At 35.6% G+C, this 12,039-nt stretch overlaps 1 protein-coding gene across 13 annotated transcripts in view; it reads left to right on the top strand.

Annotated features, from left to right (window-relative positions):
* Positions 1 to 12,039, top strand: part of UEVLD (UEV and lactate/malate dehyrogenase domains) — a 29,493-nt gene that overhangs the window by 8,642 nt on the left and 8,812 nt on the right. For 11 of the 13 annotated variants that reach the window (XM_006093803.3, XM_023758131.1, XM_023758132.1 and 8 more), the window contains 4 exons: positions 218 to 336; positions 3,593 to 3,695; positions 8,944 to 9,114; positions 10,092 to 10,265. In XM_006093803.3, coding sequence (XP_006093865.1) covers positions 218 to 336; positions 3,593 to 3,695; positions 8,944 to 9,114; positions 10,092 to 10,265 — 567 coding nt within the window. The remainder of the gene's footprint in view (positions 1 to 217; positions 337 to 3,592; positions 3,696 to 8,943; positions 9,115 to 10,091; positions 10,266 to 12,039) is intronic. The other 2 variants (XM_023758141.1, XM_023758134.1) reach the window with 1 other exon arrangement.

The following is a 12,039-nucleotide window of genomic DNA, read 5'->3' on the forward strand; positions in this document are numbered from 1 at the left end:
TTTAAAAGGGTTGTCTTTATTTAGTGGAATATTTAATAAGAGATTCCTAGCTTTCTAGTATACCATTTGTTTGACAGGTGTTTTTGAGTGCCTATTATGGGCTAGCACCATGCTTTCTGTCCTAAGTTATTGAAGCTTGGTGTATTTTTTTGAAAGATGTTAAAAAGGTTTTTGATATTATTTTTAAATTATCATGATCATTCACTTTTCTTTCTAGGTATCTCAGACATAAATTCAAAGAACTGGGCAAATCATGAGAATAAAACAGTAAAGAAAATTACTGTGGTTGGAGGTGGAGAACTGGGAGTTGCCTGCACATTAGCAATTTCAGCAAAGGTATGTTAGTATCTTTTATAAGAAAAGGGTAATATGCAAATTGACCCTAATGGCAGAATGACCAGAATGACTGCTTGACCAGTCACTATGAGGCACACTGACCACCTCTCGGTCCCTTTCCTGGCCAGCTGGCTCCGATCGCCCAATGGTGAATGGGAAGCTGGGGGTGGGTGGCAGGGGACATGGGTGGTGCCAGGCCATGGCCCCCGCCCCACCAGTCGCCCCACACACACAGGGCAACCCACGGCTGGGGCGGGGCTGGCGAGCAGGCGGGAACGGCCAACTTCGGTCCCTTCCCCCAGCTGTCAGGCTCCAATCACCTGATGGCGAATGGGGAACTGTGGGTGGGTGGTGGCGGGGGGCAGGGCCAGCTGCAGGCAGCCTGGGAAGATGGCTCTGATCCCAGGCCAGGCCTAGGGACTGTACCCATGCATGAATTTTGTGTACTGGGCCTCTAGTAGTAGTTATAAATATATATATCATATTGATATGCTTTTAGGTAGTTTATGTTTAATTTTTTCATGTGGAATAAACTCATTTTGCCTTAAAATATATTTAGTTGACAAAAAAATGGCTAAAAACTCATTAGGGATGTTGCCTCTTAATTAGCAGTTAGTCATGGAATAGGCTTTGAAAACGAGGTTTGAATAATGGGGTCATCAACCTCATTCAAGGGAAACCTCAATTTGACATTCATCTAACTTGATCACAAATTCTTTTGTTTTGATTAAACTCTTATTTAATAAATTAATTTTAGCTTTTTCTAAAATTAGAATATTTTTTACAGTTGCCTTTTTTGTGTAATTACTCTGCTTTCTTCTATGATCGTAGTTCCTGAGTTGATAGTTTGAAATTTATTTTTATCAGTCCTTTTTACTAAATTGTTTCCATATAAATTATTTTCAGAAAGGCATTTCAATCCTTTTCCAGAGTAGTTCAAAAGACCCTCCAGGGCCCAGAATCATGGTAACAGCATGTCTGTGTCATGTGAGGGATATAGCTCAGGATAGACTAGCTGTCCCTTCATATACTTATTTGGTAGTTGGCATTTGGTTTTCTATTCTATTAAAATTTGATTATTTGCTATCTAATTTCTTCCATTTAAGAATCACATATGTCTTGGAGGTAGGGTCTACTTCAGCAAATGATTACGTTGTATCTAGGGAGCTAGAAAATTTTAAAGCTGGCTGCTCAGAACAATATATGCTAACTTTTGACACATTATAGTTTTATTTCCTCCGTCCTCCATCAGAATATACTGTTCCCTCTTAATTGGAATTGGAATTTTTTTCACTTCTTTTGTTACTGAATAGAATGCTTCTGTAAACATTGCTTTACAAGTTGCTTATTTTCTCATCTGAATTTTTTTTAGGTGTGTATAAAATCGTACTAGTGAGTCAGAGGACATGAATGGTTTTTATGGCACTTATTACATATTGCAGGATTGTTCTTCAGAAAGGCAATACAAATTTATGCTGCTAATAAAAACGTGCATATCAACCAGATTTTTGCCATTCCTAACTACTGAGTTTTATCAGTTTTCTTTGTTTTTGTTAAGTACAGGAAGGCCTCTTAAAGTCATGTTTCTTTAGTTGTTAGCAGAGTCTCACTGTCAGTATTTCTTTGTGAGCTGTCTAGATGGAAATTTTTTTCCATTTTTCTTTTTGAACATTAGTATTTTGATACAGGATAACAATATTCAAATAGTACAATAGTAGCCATAATAGTGACAGTAGTATGTAGCAGTGGTGGTAGCAGCAATAACTAACCTTTACTGAATGCTTAAGTAGGTGCCAGCACTTCACTCATTTTAAACACTTGACTCATTTTTACAGCAACTCTATGGCTTAGATACCATCATTACTGCCATTTTTACAAATGAAGAAACCAGGGCATAGGAAGGTTACCAACTTGCCAAAGTCACACTGTTAGTAAATGGAGGGAGGATTTGAAGCTAGGCAGTCTATTTATAGAACCTATATTTTAAAACCTTACTACTCAGATGTGGCTTTTAGACCAGCAGCATTGACATCACCTGAGATCTTATTAGAAATGCATAATCTCAGGCCCCACTCCAGACCTACGGTAGAAATCTGCATTTTAACAAAATCCCATGTGCTTCCCTGATCTATTAAATGTGATCTCTTAAAGCTTGAGAAGCTCTGCTCCAAACCACTATGTTAAACTGTTTTGTTGTTATTATTGTTATTGATGGACACTTAAGTTGTTTCTAGACTTTTTTTTTTTAATGAGTTTATTTGAGCCAAGGTGATGACATATGCTGGAGGCAAGATCTCAAATGCTCTCTCTAGTCTTTAGAATATCCTTATATTTTTACATATTGTATCATTATCCTACATGTACTAATAAACTTATAGGCTAATTTATATAAATGAGATTGATGGATTAAAGGAGTTATTGTGTTTTTCAATTTTGATAGAAATTGTCAAATTATCTCCCATGTCAACTATACCAGTTTATTCTCATACCCACCTTGTATGAAAATACCTGTTTTACAGTTGTTAAACTTTTGGATCTTAGCATGTATGATAAATTAAAAAAAGGTAACTCAGCTTTCTTTGCATTTCTCTTACAAGTGGTTAACAATAATAAAATTAATCGGTACAATTTAGAGGGGACTGCTCTCTGCCAGCATGAAGTAAGGCCAAGTTCAGTGACTTTCCCAGCATTACAGAGCGAATAGGTAGTACAGCTGGGTTGTTTTCTTAACTTCCACACTTCCTTCCCAGTAGTCAGGTAGATCCCTGGGGACTCTTGCCCCTGCACTCTAAGATAGGAGAGAGCCTTGAATCCCTTACTATTTTGGAAAAAGACCTTCCACAAAGGTAATCAGACTTTTAGGATGTTATAGTAATAAATGACAATAAAAAACACAATAACTCCTTTAATCCATCAATCTCATTTATATAAATTACCCTATAAGTTTATTAGTACATGTAGGATAATGATACAATATGTAAAAATATAAGGATATTTTAAAGATTAGAGAGAGCATTTGAGATCTTGCTTCCAGCATATGCCATCACCTTGGTTTCCAGTCAAGCCTAAAGGATCACAGTATTCATAATAATTTCTTGCTTGCATGTCCCTTTCATTATTATTGTGTTACTTTTGATTCCTAAGACAGCATATGACGCCTCTGCATTCTCCCTTAGCCCTCACTTCTGAATGAATTTAAACTGAGTAACCGGACATGCCCCGTGTAATGCTCTTCTTTTTTTATTGTACTGTACAGGGCATTGCAGACAGACTTGTCCTCTTAGACCTCTCAGAAGAGACTAAAGGAGGGATGATGGACCTTGAGATCTTCAACCTGCCTAATGTGGAGATCAGCAAAGGTGTGGTTTCTCTGCTTAACAGATGTATGCCTCATTTGCTCTTGTATTTAAGTCCTGGAATTTTTAAATAAATTGTATTTTTTACAGCTGTTTTAGGTTCAGAGCATTATTGAGCAGAGGATACAGAATTTTCCCATATACACCCCCTGCTCCCACACATGCATAGCTTCCCCCATTGTCAACATCTCCTACCTAGTGATACAGTTGATAAACCTACCTGGAACATTATTATCATTCAAAATCCATAGTTTACATTAGGATTCACTCTCGGCATTGTACATTCTATGGATGTGGACAAATCTATAATGACATGTATCCACCATTATTGTATCATAGAGAGTTGTTTCACTGCCTAAAAATCCTCTGTGCTCTGCCCAGAGTACTAGAATTTTAATACTGAAGGTACTTTAAAGATCACCTAGTCCAAATCCCTCAATTTACATATTTGGAAACTAAGGTTCAAATAAGTTAAGTGATTTACTCAGAGTCATACAGGGACTGCAACTGATTATATTAATAAGAGCCAGATAAGCCGAAACCGGTTTGGCTCAGTGGAGGGATTTATTCTCTTTCTCTTTCAAATCACTTTAGGACACTGTTTAGTGCATGGACCCTGGAGGTTGTAAGGCCATTTAGGATATGAGGAAACTGTTTCTTTCTATGTGTCTCACTTTAGTATGAAATATTGGTTAAGAATACTGGTCTTAGAGTTGGAAAGATGGAGTTTGCATCCTAATTCTGCCACATTATAGCTCTGACTCTTGTCAGATTATATAATCTCAAAGTTCAGTTTTATCATCTCTAAAGTGGGAATAATACATACTTCTTGGTATATAGCAAAAGTGCTAAACCAATATTCTTTCTAAAAATTTAGTTAACATTGCTTTCCCTAAAAATACACTGTTAAAATAAGTTTTAATAACAACAAAAAGGGTTTTGTAGCAATAGATAAAAATTTAACGTTAAAAATAATTTTATCTTATATTTTTAATGTGAAAATTTTGCATGTACTTTATAATGTGTGTAATATATTAGTGCAGACATATATCTGTAGGTAAATGCTTTATTTGAGGATGTGAACTTAAAAATATTTTAGCCCTAGCTGGTTTGGCTCAGTGGATAGAACATCAACCCTCAGACTGAAGGGTCCCAGGTTTGATTCCAGTCAAGGACATGTACCTCAGTTGCAGGCTCGATCCCCGGCCCTGGTCAGGGCCCATGTGGGGGGCAACCAATTGATGTTTCTCTCTTATATAGATGTTTCTCTCTCTCTGTCTCACTTCCTCCCTCCACTCTCTCTAAAACTCAATGGAAAAATATCCTCAGGTGAGGATTAACAACAACAAAATAAAAAAATATATATGTATATATATTATTATTATTATTATTATTATTATCATCATCATCATCATCAGGGATGCATGATCAAAAAAATTGGAAGACCATTGAATTAAAAATTGTTTACTCCAACCTTCCAAATTTAGGTTATAGCAAAAGTCAGGTTGTAACATGTTGTAGTTGTTTGGCTTTCCTTTCCCTTTCCTTACTTGGGTCCCTTGTATTCCTTGACCATGTTTTCCAAATAAAATGTTGAGACATAATGGTTTCACAAGCTTAAATGTACTAAGAACAACAGTGGGTCAGAAAAGTTGATATAATACCTTTAGGTTATAAAAATTGGTGTAACAATTCTAGCAAGCCTCTAGATCCCTATAGGACACAGTGAGTTAATTTTCCTTTTCTAGAAAGAGTAGAATAGTTGCTTTAATGATCCTTTTGTAGGCCTCATAAAGAGGATTCCTGGGGGAGCTGGATATTCTCTTGTGCCTGTCATTTCTAGGTACTGAAGTTCTTAAGGGACATCTTAACTCTTCCAAAGTACTTTAGGGAACTGTTAGTACATGGGCCCTAGAAGTTGTGAGGCCACTTAAGACATGAGGAAATTATTTCTTCCTATGTATCTCATTAACCATCAATAACTATTGTTTTAGATCATTGAAAGTATAGAATCCTTGGAATAGATATATAGAGCATGGTGCTTGCCACCAAATAGGAAATTTTGAATGAGTATACACTATCTTGGGGCAAGTTTCATGTTGCCCATGTTAATTTTGGTTGCACATTCCTGATAATATTTAATTATTATGACATGAAGTAATTTAAAATACAATGTTAACTAACATTTCATAAATATATTCTATGTTATGAAAAAGTGCATTAATAATTTTGGGAAATTAAACTCATTTGGAAATTTTAGTAATGTTCCCGTCATAACCATCACTGATGATTGCAATTGACTGATCATCTTAGAGTTGTTACTTTGCTCCATATGGATATTTTATTTTATTTTTGTTAATCCTCACCTGAGGATATTTTTTTTCATTGATTTTTTTTTTTTTAGAGAGAGTGGAAGGGAGGGAAAGATGAGGGTGGGGAGAAACATTGATGTGAGAGAGACACCTTGATTGGTTGCCTCCCACATGCACCCCAATTAGCCCGGGGATCAAACCTGCAACTCAGGTACGTGCCCATGACCAGGAATCCAGCCCAAGACCCTTCAGTGCATGGGCTGATGCTCTAACCACTGAGAACACCGGCCAGGTCATGTTGTTTGTATTTTTATGATTACAAATAATGCTTCAGAGAACATTGTAATGCAAAAATCTTTGTGCACTTCTCTAACTAGTGCGATAAAGTAGAATTACTGGGTCAAAAGGGATGCGTTTAAAAAAAAATTTTTTTTTAAGTTGGTACCTATTTATACTCTCACTAGCTGTGTATGAGGGTTCCTGTTTCCATTCTCTCATTTACTTTTATTCATTGTTAAACACAGCTAATGGAGTAATTCTCCTATGGTATTATTTTAATCATGTCATTTTCTGACTGAAGACACTATTATGCTTATTTCACTGCCATTATTTTAGGGAATCAATAACATATGTTGATATTTTATATATATTTATAGTTTCTTACTCCTCTTACTTTATTTTATAAATGATTCAGAGAGATTGTGGCTTTGGTCACACAGTAAGGGGCTTAGCTTGGGTTTCAAACATATGTTTATTACCAATTTCTTATTTACTCCAGGAATAGTCTCTGCATATACAAGCATAAATATTTGTGTGTAGAGGTATAAGCATGTGTGTGCATGGAGAAAAAAGTGTTCAATAGTTCTAAAACTTAGCAAAGTAAAATTTACTCAATAGCCATTGATTCCTAAAACATGGTTTATGGATTGATAACTTGTGTCCAAATCACCTGAGGTGCTTTTTAAAATTACAGATGCTTGGAAGCTTGACATATGGAGTAGGAAGCCTTTCTTGCACTTTTGAAATATTAGACAGCTTCTACTCTGTTCACTAATGATCAGCTTGAGTGTGGGGCATTTTTATCATTCAAAGTAGAGGAAGCTAAAGGGGGAAAAGAAAAGAAATGTTCCTGGCAAGGTAGGCTGATGCCAAATTATAGGATCATAAGTTGAACTATTCACTGATATTTAATAATACTGACAAGCCACCTAATCTTTCCAGGTATCAATTTCCTCATCTTTATGAGGGTATAGGACTAAATCTGTAAATATAGCACAGTGCTAAACAGCACTCTGTAGCCAGACTGCCTGGGCTTAAATTCTGGCTCTGCTACTTACTAGTTCTATGACTTTGAACAAGTTATTTAACTTCTCTGTGCCTCAAATCTGTCAAATGGGGATCATATTAACTCCATAGTGTCTTGTAGCTTAGAGTAAATGAGTAAATATAGGGAAAGCTCTTAGAACAATACCTGACACACGAAAGTGGTAGGGAATGTTAACTATATCCCATCCGGTTCTACCGTCTTCTAATTCTTGCGATTTTGACTGATCACCAGATACCTATTTTGAACACTAAAACACAGGAATTAATTTTAGTTTATGAAGAACCATAATTAAAATCCACGAGTCAGTTTTTGGAGCTACTATCCCCACAGTTGCATTAGATAATGAACTAAAATTGGGTAGTGCATTTCCCAGTGGACACATTGCACATAAACTTGTGTAGAAAGATGGCCTTAGAGGCTTCATTAAGACTAAACCCTGGCATCTACTCATTGTCTCCCTGGGATGCCAGTATTCATTTACAAAGGTTGATTAAACTGATACCATTTTAGTTGCTTCATTATTTTTCTGTTGTACCTGATGTTGCTAATGTCTGGCCACTGTTTTGGCATGTACTTACTCTAAAACACACTGTGTAACAGAAAGTAATGTTGTAAAATAGCATGTGTATGTTTGAGGATCATAGTAGTGAACTCCAAAACCAGTGGTTGTTTTTTTTTAATCTCATTTGAGAACATGCTTAGAGAGAGAAAGAAAAGAAGGAAAGGAGAGAGAGGGAGAGAGAGAGAAAGAGAGAAACATCAATCAGCTGCCTTCCATATGTGCCCTGACCGAGGAGGATTGAACCCACAACCCAGGTATGTGCCCTGACTAGAATTGAACCAGCAACCTTTTGGTGCATGGGACAATGCTCAAAACTGAACCACTCCAGTTGGGCAGCAGTGAACTCCAGAGAATAGCTTTTCCTACGTCATAACAGTTGCTTATGCATTAAGTTCCATTGAAAGAAGAATCTAAACCCAACGATTCTGGGCTTCATTCAGTATAAGAAGAAGTCAGTAAAAAATGAGCCGAGACATTTTATCTTCATTTAAAGATTTTCAAACCATTTTTATCCCCTCTTTGGAGTAGAATCCTTCCTTAATAAATAAAATAGATACAGCAGAACTACTCTGTTGGAGAAGTTGAAATAAATGGCCTGGAGCCATGCCTACCAGCCTTCTTTTCACTTATTCCCAGTCCTCCCAGATGGCCCCTGAATCACTTTTAAGGAACTTTAGGACACTTAAGCTAAAAGTTTAAAATGAGTGATGTAATTGATTTTAAGTTTATTTTGCCTTTAACATATTTATTTTCCCTAATAAAATGATGGATTAAATAAAAACTAATTCCTTTTTTGTGGGTTCTGGATCCTGTAATTTGTTTGGTTTATCTTTATTGCTCTCTTTCCCCCCTTGGAATACACTGTTGCTCTTAATCCTCTTTCTGGTGGCAAACTTCAGCACTTTGTATACTTCCTATTGAGATAAGATTGATCTGGAGGTAGGTGTGCAGTAAAGGTCTCTACTTGGAGAGAAGAAAAATCTTCTTTATGAACACAAACTTGATTAAAACATACACCTTGAGCTCAGACTGTTTCTTTTTATTCATTAGATTTGTCTGCCTCTGCTCATTCCAAAGTGGTCATCTTTACCGTTAACTCTTTGGGTAGTTCTCAGTCCTACCTTGATGTGGTGCAGAGAAATGTGGATATGTTCAGAGCCCTTGTCCCAGCTCTGGGACATTATAGTCAACACAGTGTCCTGCTTGTTGCATCTCAACCAGGTAATAGGTTTTATTTTAAATGAATTTGATGATCCAGTGCATCAGTAGAATTGCTATTACTGATAAAAGTCATAAAACTGGATTATAAAAGGATGACTAGTCAATTAAATTGCTCTTATAATGAACAATACAGTATTTCTATATCCTGTCATACAGTGACTTCTTATGACTAGCATTAACTAGAAGGTTACAAATTATCATTTTTATATTATACTATTATTATGTTCCAGGTTGTTAGCCATGCTTTTCAGTGAGAAAATGGTTAAACTCCCAAGAGAAAAATGCAGTGGCTATGTGAAAGAGCTTTTTCTAATTCTGAAGTGTCATACAATGTTAGTGAGCATGCCAGAGTACATTTTTAACATTTTGAATTTAAATTATTTGAAACTGTTTTACTTAAGAAAGAAATATTTTTAAAGAGTTAGGTGTGGTACTGGCCTCAAGTTGGTGAACAGATTTTTTTACAGGTTCCCCATGTAGGAGTATGGCATGCATTTCACTTGTTTTTCTTATAGTAATTGAGGAACTCTGGTCTCTTTAATTCTTGACATCCTTTTGGCACATTAGGAAAAAAGTAGTAGTGTTTTTGTTCATAATCCTATATCACATAGTGGTGGTATATGAATCAGTATTTTAATTTAAAGATAGAAACTCAGCTTAAGATAGATATAAAGATAACTTGATCAATGAAAAAAAATTATCTTCTGGTTTTCTGTACCCGGTTTTTATCCTTCTTGCTTAACTATTCTAGGAGATTATTCTCCGCTTTATATTTAGCAACAAAGTTATGTTAAATCATGCTGAAACCTGGTGATTTTTTAAAAATATACGTTAGAAATATACCTTTAGTGCATTTAGGACCTAAGAAGAATATATACAAGTTCTAATATACTTATTAAAATAATATTTGTTTATGAACTAGGCTAGAAGTATGTTTTTTAAAATATTTACATTTTTACCTTGTGTGCAATATTTAGTGGAGATCATGACATATGTGACATGGAAACTGAGTGCATTTCCTGCAAATCGAGTAATTGGAATTGGATGCAATCTGGACTCACAGAGGTTACAGTATATTATTACAAATGTTTTAAAGGCAGAGACTTCAGGAAAACCAGTGTGGGTTATTGGTGAGCAGGGAGAAGACAAAGGTAAGAAGTACATTTTTACTAGTTATATTGATAACCTAAATCACTAGTGGCCATGATATTCAGATATAACTGGGGACTCAAGAATTGTGGAGCTTAGTTGGGTTTTGTTCCACATTTGGGTGCCTTTTCTGTAACATCTCTGTCTAGTGAATAGATACCTCAAATGTGTTATCCTACTTATATTTACCTTTCTGTAAGTTTACAATTAGGCAAGACTCCTTAGTCAAGTTTTATATTTCTTCAAAAGTATTTTCTTTAAAGCTTCCTATATGCTTTGATGCCAAATATTAACAGCTGTTATGTCTGGGATAGAAGTAACTTTTTAAAATGTGTACTTTTCTGTGTTTTCTAATTTTGTTATTATGGATATGTGGTATTTGTATAATTTTTAAGAAAATTATTTTAATAAAATACAGTAGTATTTTAAATATGTATAAATCTGCACTGGCTACCTAGAGAGTTCAATGCTATAGAATAAACTTTTACAAAGCCTGACAGTGTAATTCAAGCAGAAATACTTTCCAGGTTCAAAATGCTAAACATTAACCAATAGGACCCTAGAAAAAGGTAGTAAACAAGAACTTGGAGCCAGATGTATTAAGAGTAATGAATGTCTAGGGATTCAAACAAACTCAAGACCTGAATTTTACTCACTACTCCATTTGAATTCCGGTCCAGGTTGATCTTTTGCTTATCTGGTTATTGTAAATCTCCCAGTTAGTTTGCTCTTTCTCCTCTAGTCTGCCAAATTAATAATGATATTAGCCAAAACTTAACATGGTGCTTACAAATGCTTCATTATAATTCAGTCTTCCTAAATCCTATACCTCCTTCCAAAAACGTTTACTGGCTTTCTCTGATCAAACCATTAAATTCCTTTGCTTGGCATTCAAGGAGTCCCACAGTATTCAAGGAATGCCCTCATTTTCCTTCACAGTTATAGTTATGGAGGTAGTCATGTTATTAAAGAGTTGGAAGGAACCCAAGGGATCATCAGTTACACTTTGTTTTAAGAACCCAGAAATGGATACGGGGATGGTAAGAGTGACCTGCCCAGGAGCCTATAGCTTTCCTGGTCTAAAACCCAGGGCTTGTGCTGCCTAGCCCCACTCTACAGCTTTGCTTCAGCCACAGGGATCTTTGCCCACCTCATTTTCCTCCTCATCCCTTCTCCTTCTCTCTCAGCAGATTTAAATCTCATCCTTCAAGATTTCGGTCCAAGCCCCCTTATTACACTATGAAACTTTTCCAGATCACATCACTCCACAGTGATTTTTTTCAGTCTTTTGAGCTAAAAGTTATTGTTAGCTATATGGTGACTAACCATATACTGTCTCACGATGCTTATTCTTTTGTGAAACTGCTGTTTATTCTGATCCAGTTTGAATTTTGTGTTTGCACCTTCTCCTTATTAAAAGTGTAAATTATTAAGCTGTTCTTCTAGTTGAAAAAAATCATACATTCACATCGCAAAAAAATTTAAATAGTACAAAAAGGTATACAGTGAAAAATAAGTCTCCCTTGTATGCCAGACACCCCTTTCTCTAAAAGCAATCACAGCTACCAGTTTCTTATGTAATCTTACAGAAATGTTCTGTGCATAGAGAAGCAGATGTATAAAATATATATCATACATTATTCTCTACCTTGCCCTTTTACGTATTGATAACTGGCAAATGACTATATGCATTTCATTCTTTTAAACTACTGGATATATCAAAATTTATTTAACCAGTCCCCCTAATAGGTTACAATTTTTTAATGAATTAGAACA

This window comes from Myotis lucifugus, unplaced genomic scaffold (genome assembly GCF_000147115.1).
Source record: "Myotis lucifugus unplaced genomic scaffold, Myoluc2.0 scaffold_124, whole genome shotgun sequence".
NCBI classification, from domain to species: domain Eukaryota; kingdom Metazoa; phylum Chordata; class Mammalia; order Chiroptera; family Vespertilionidae; genus Myotis; species Myotis lucifugus.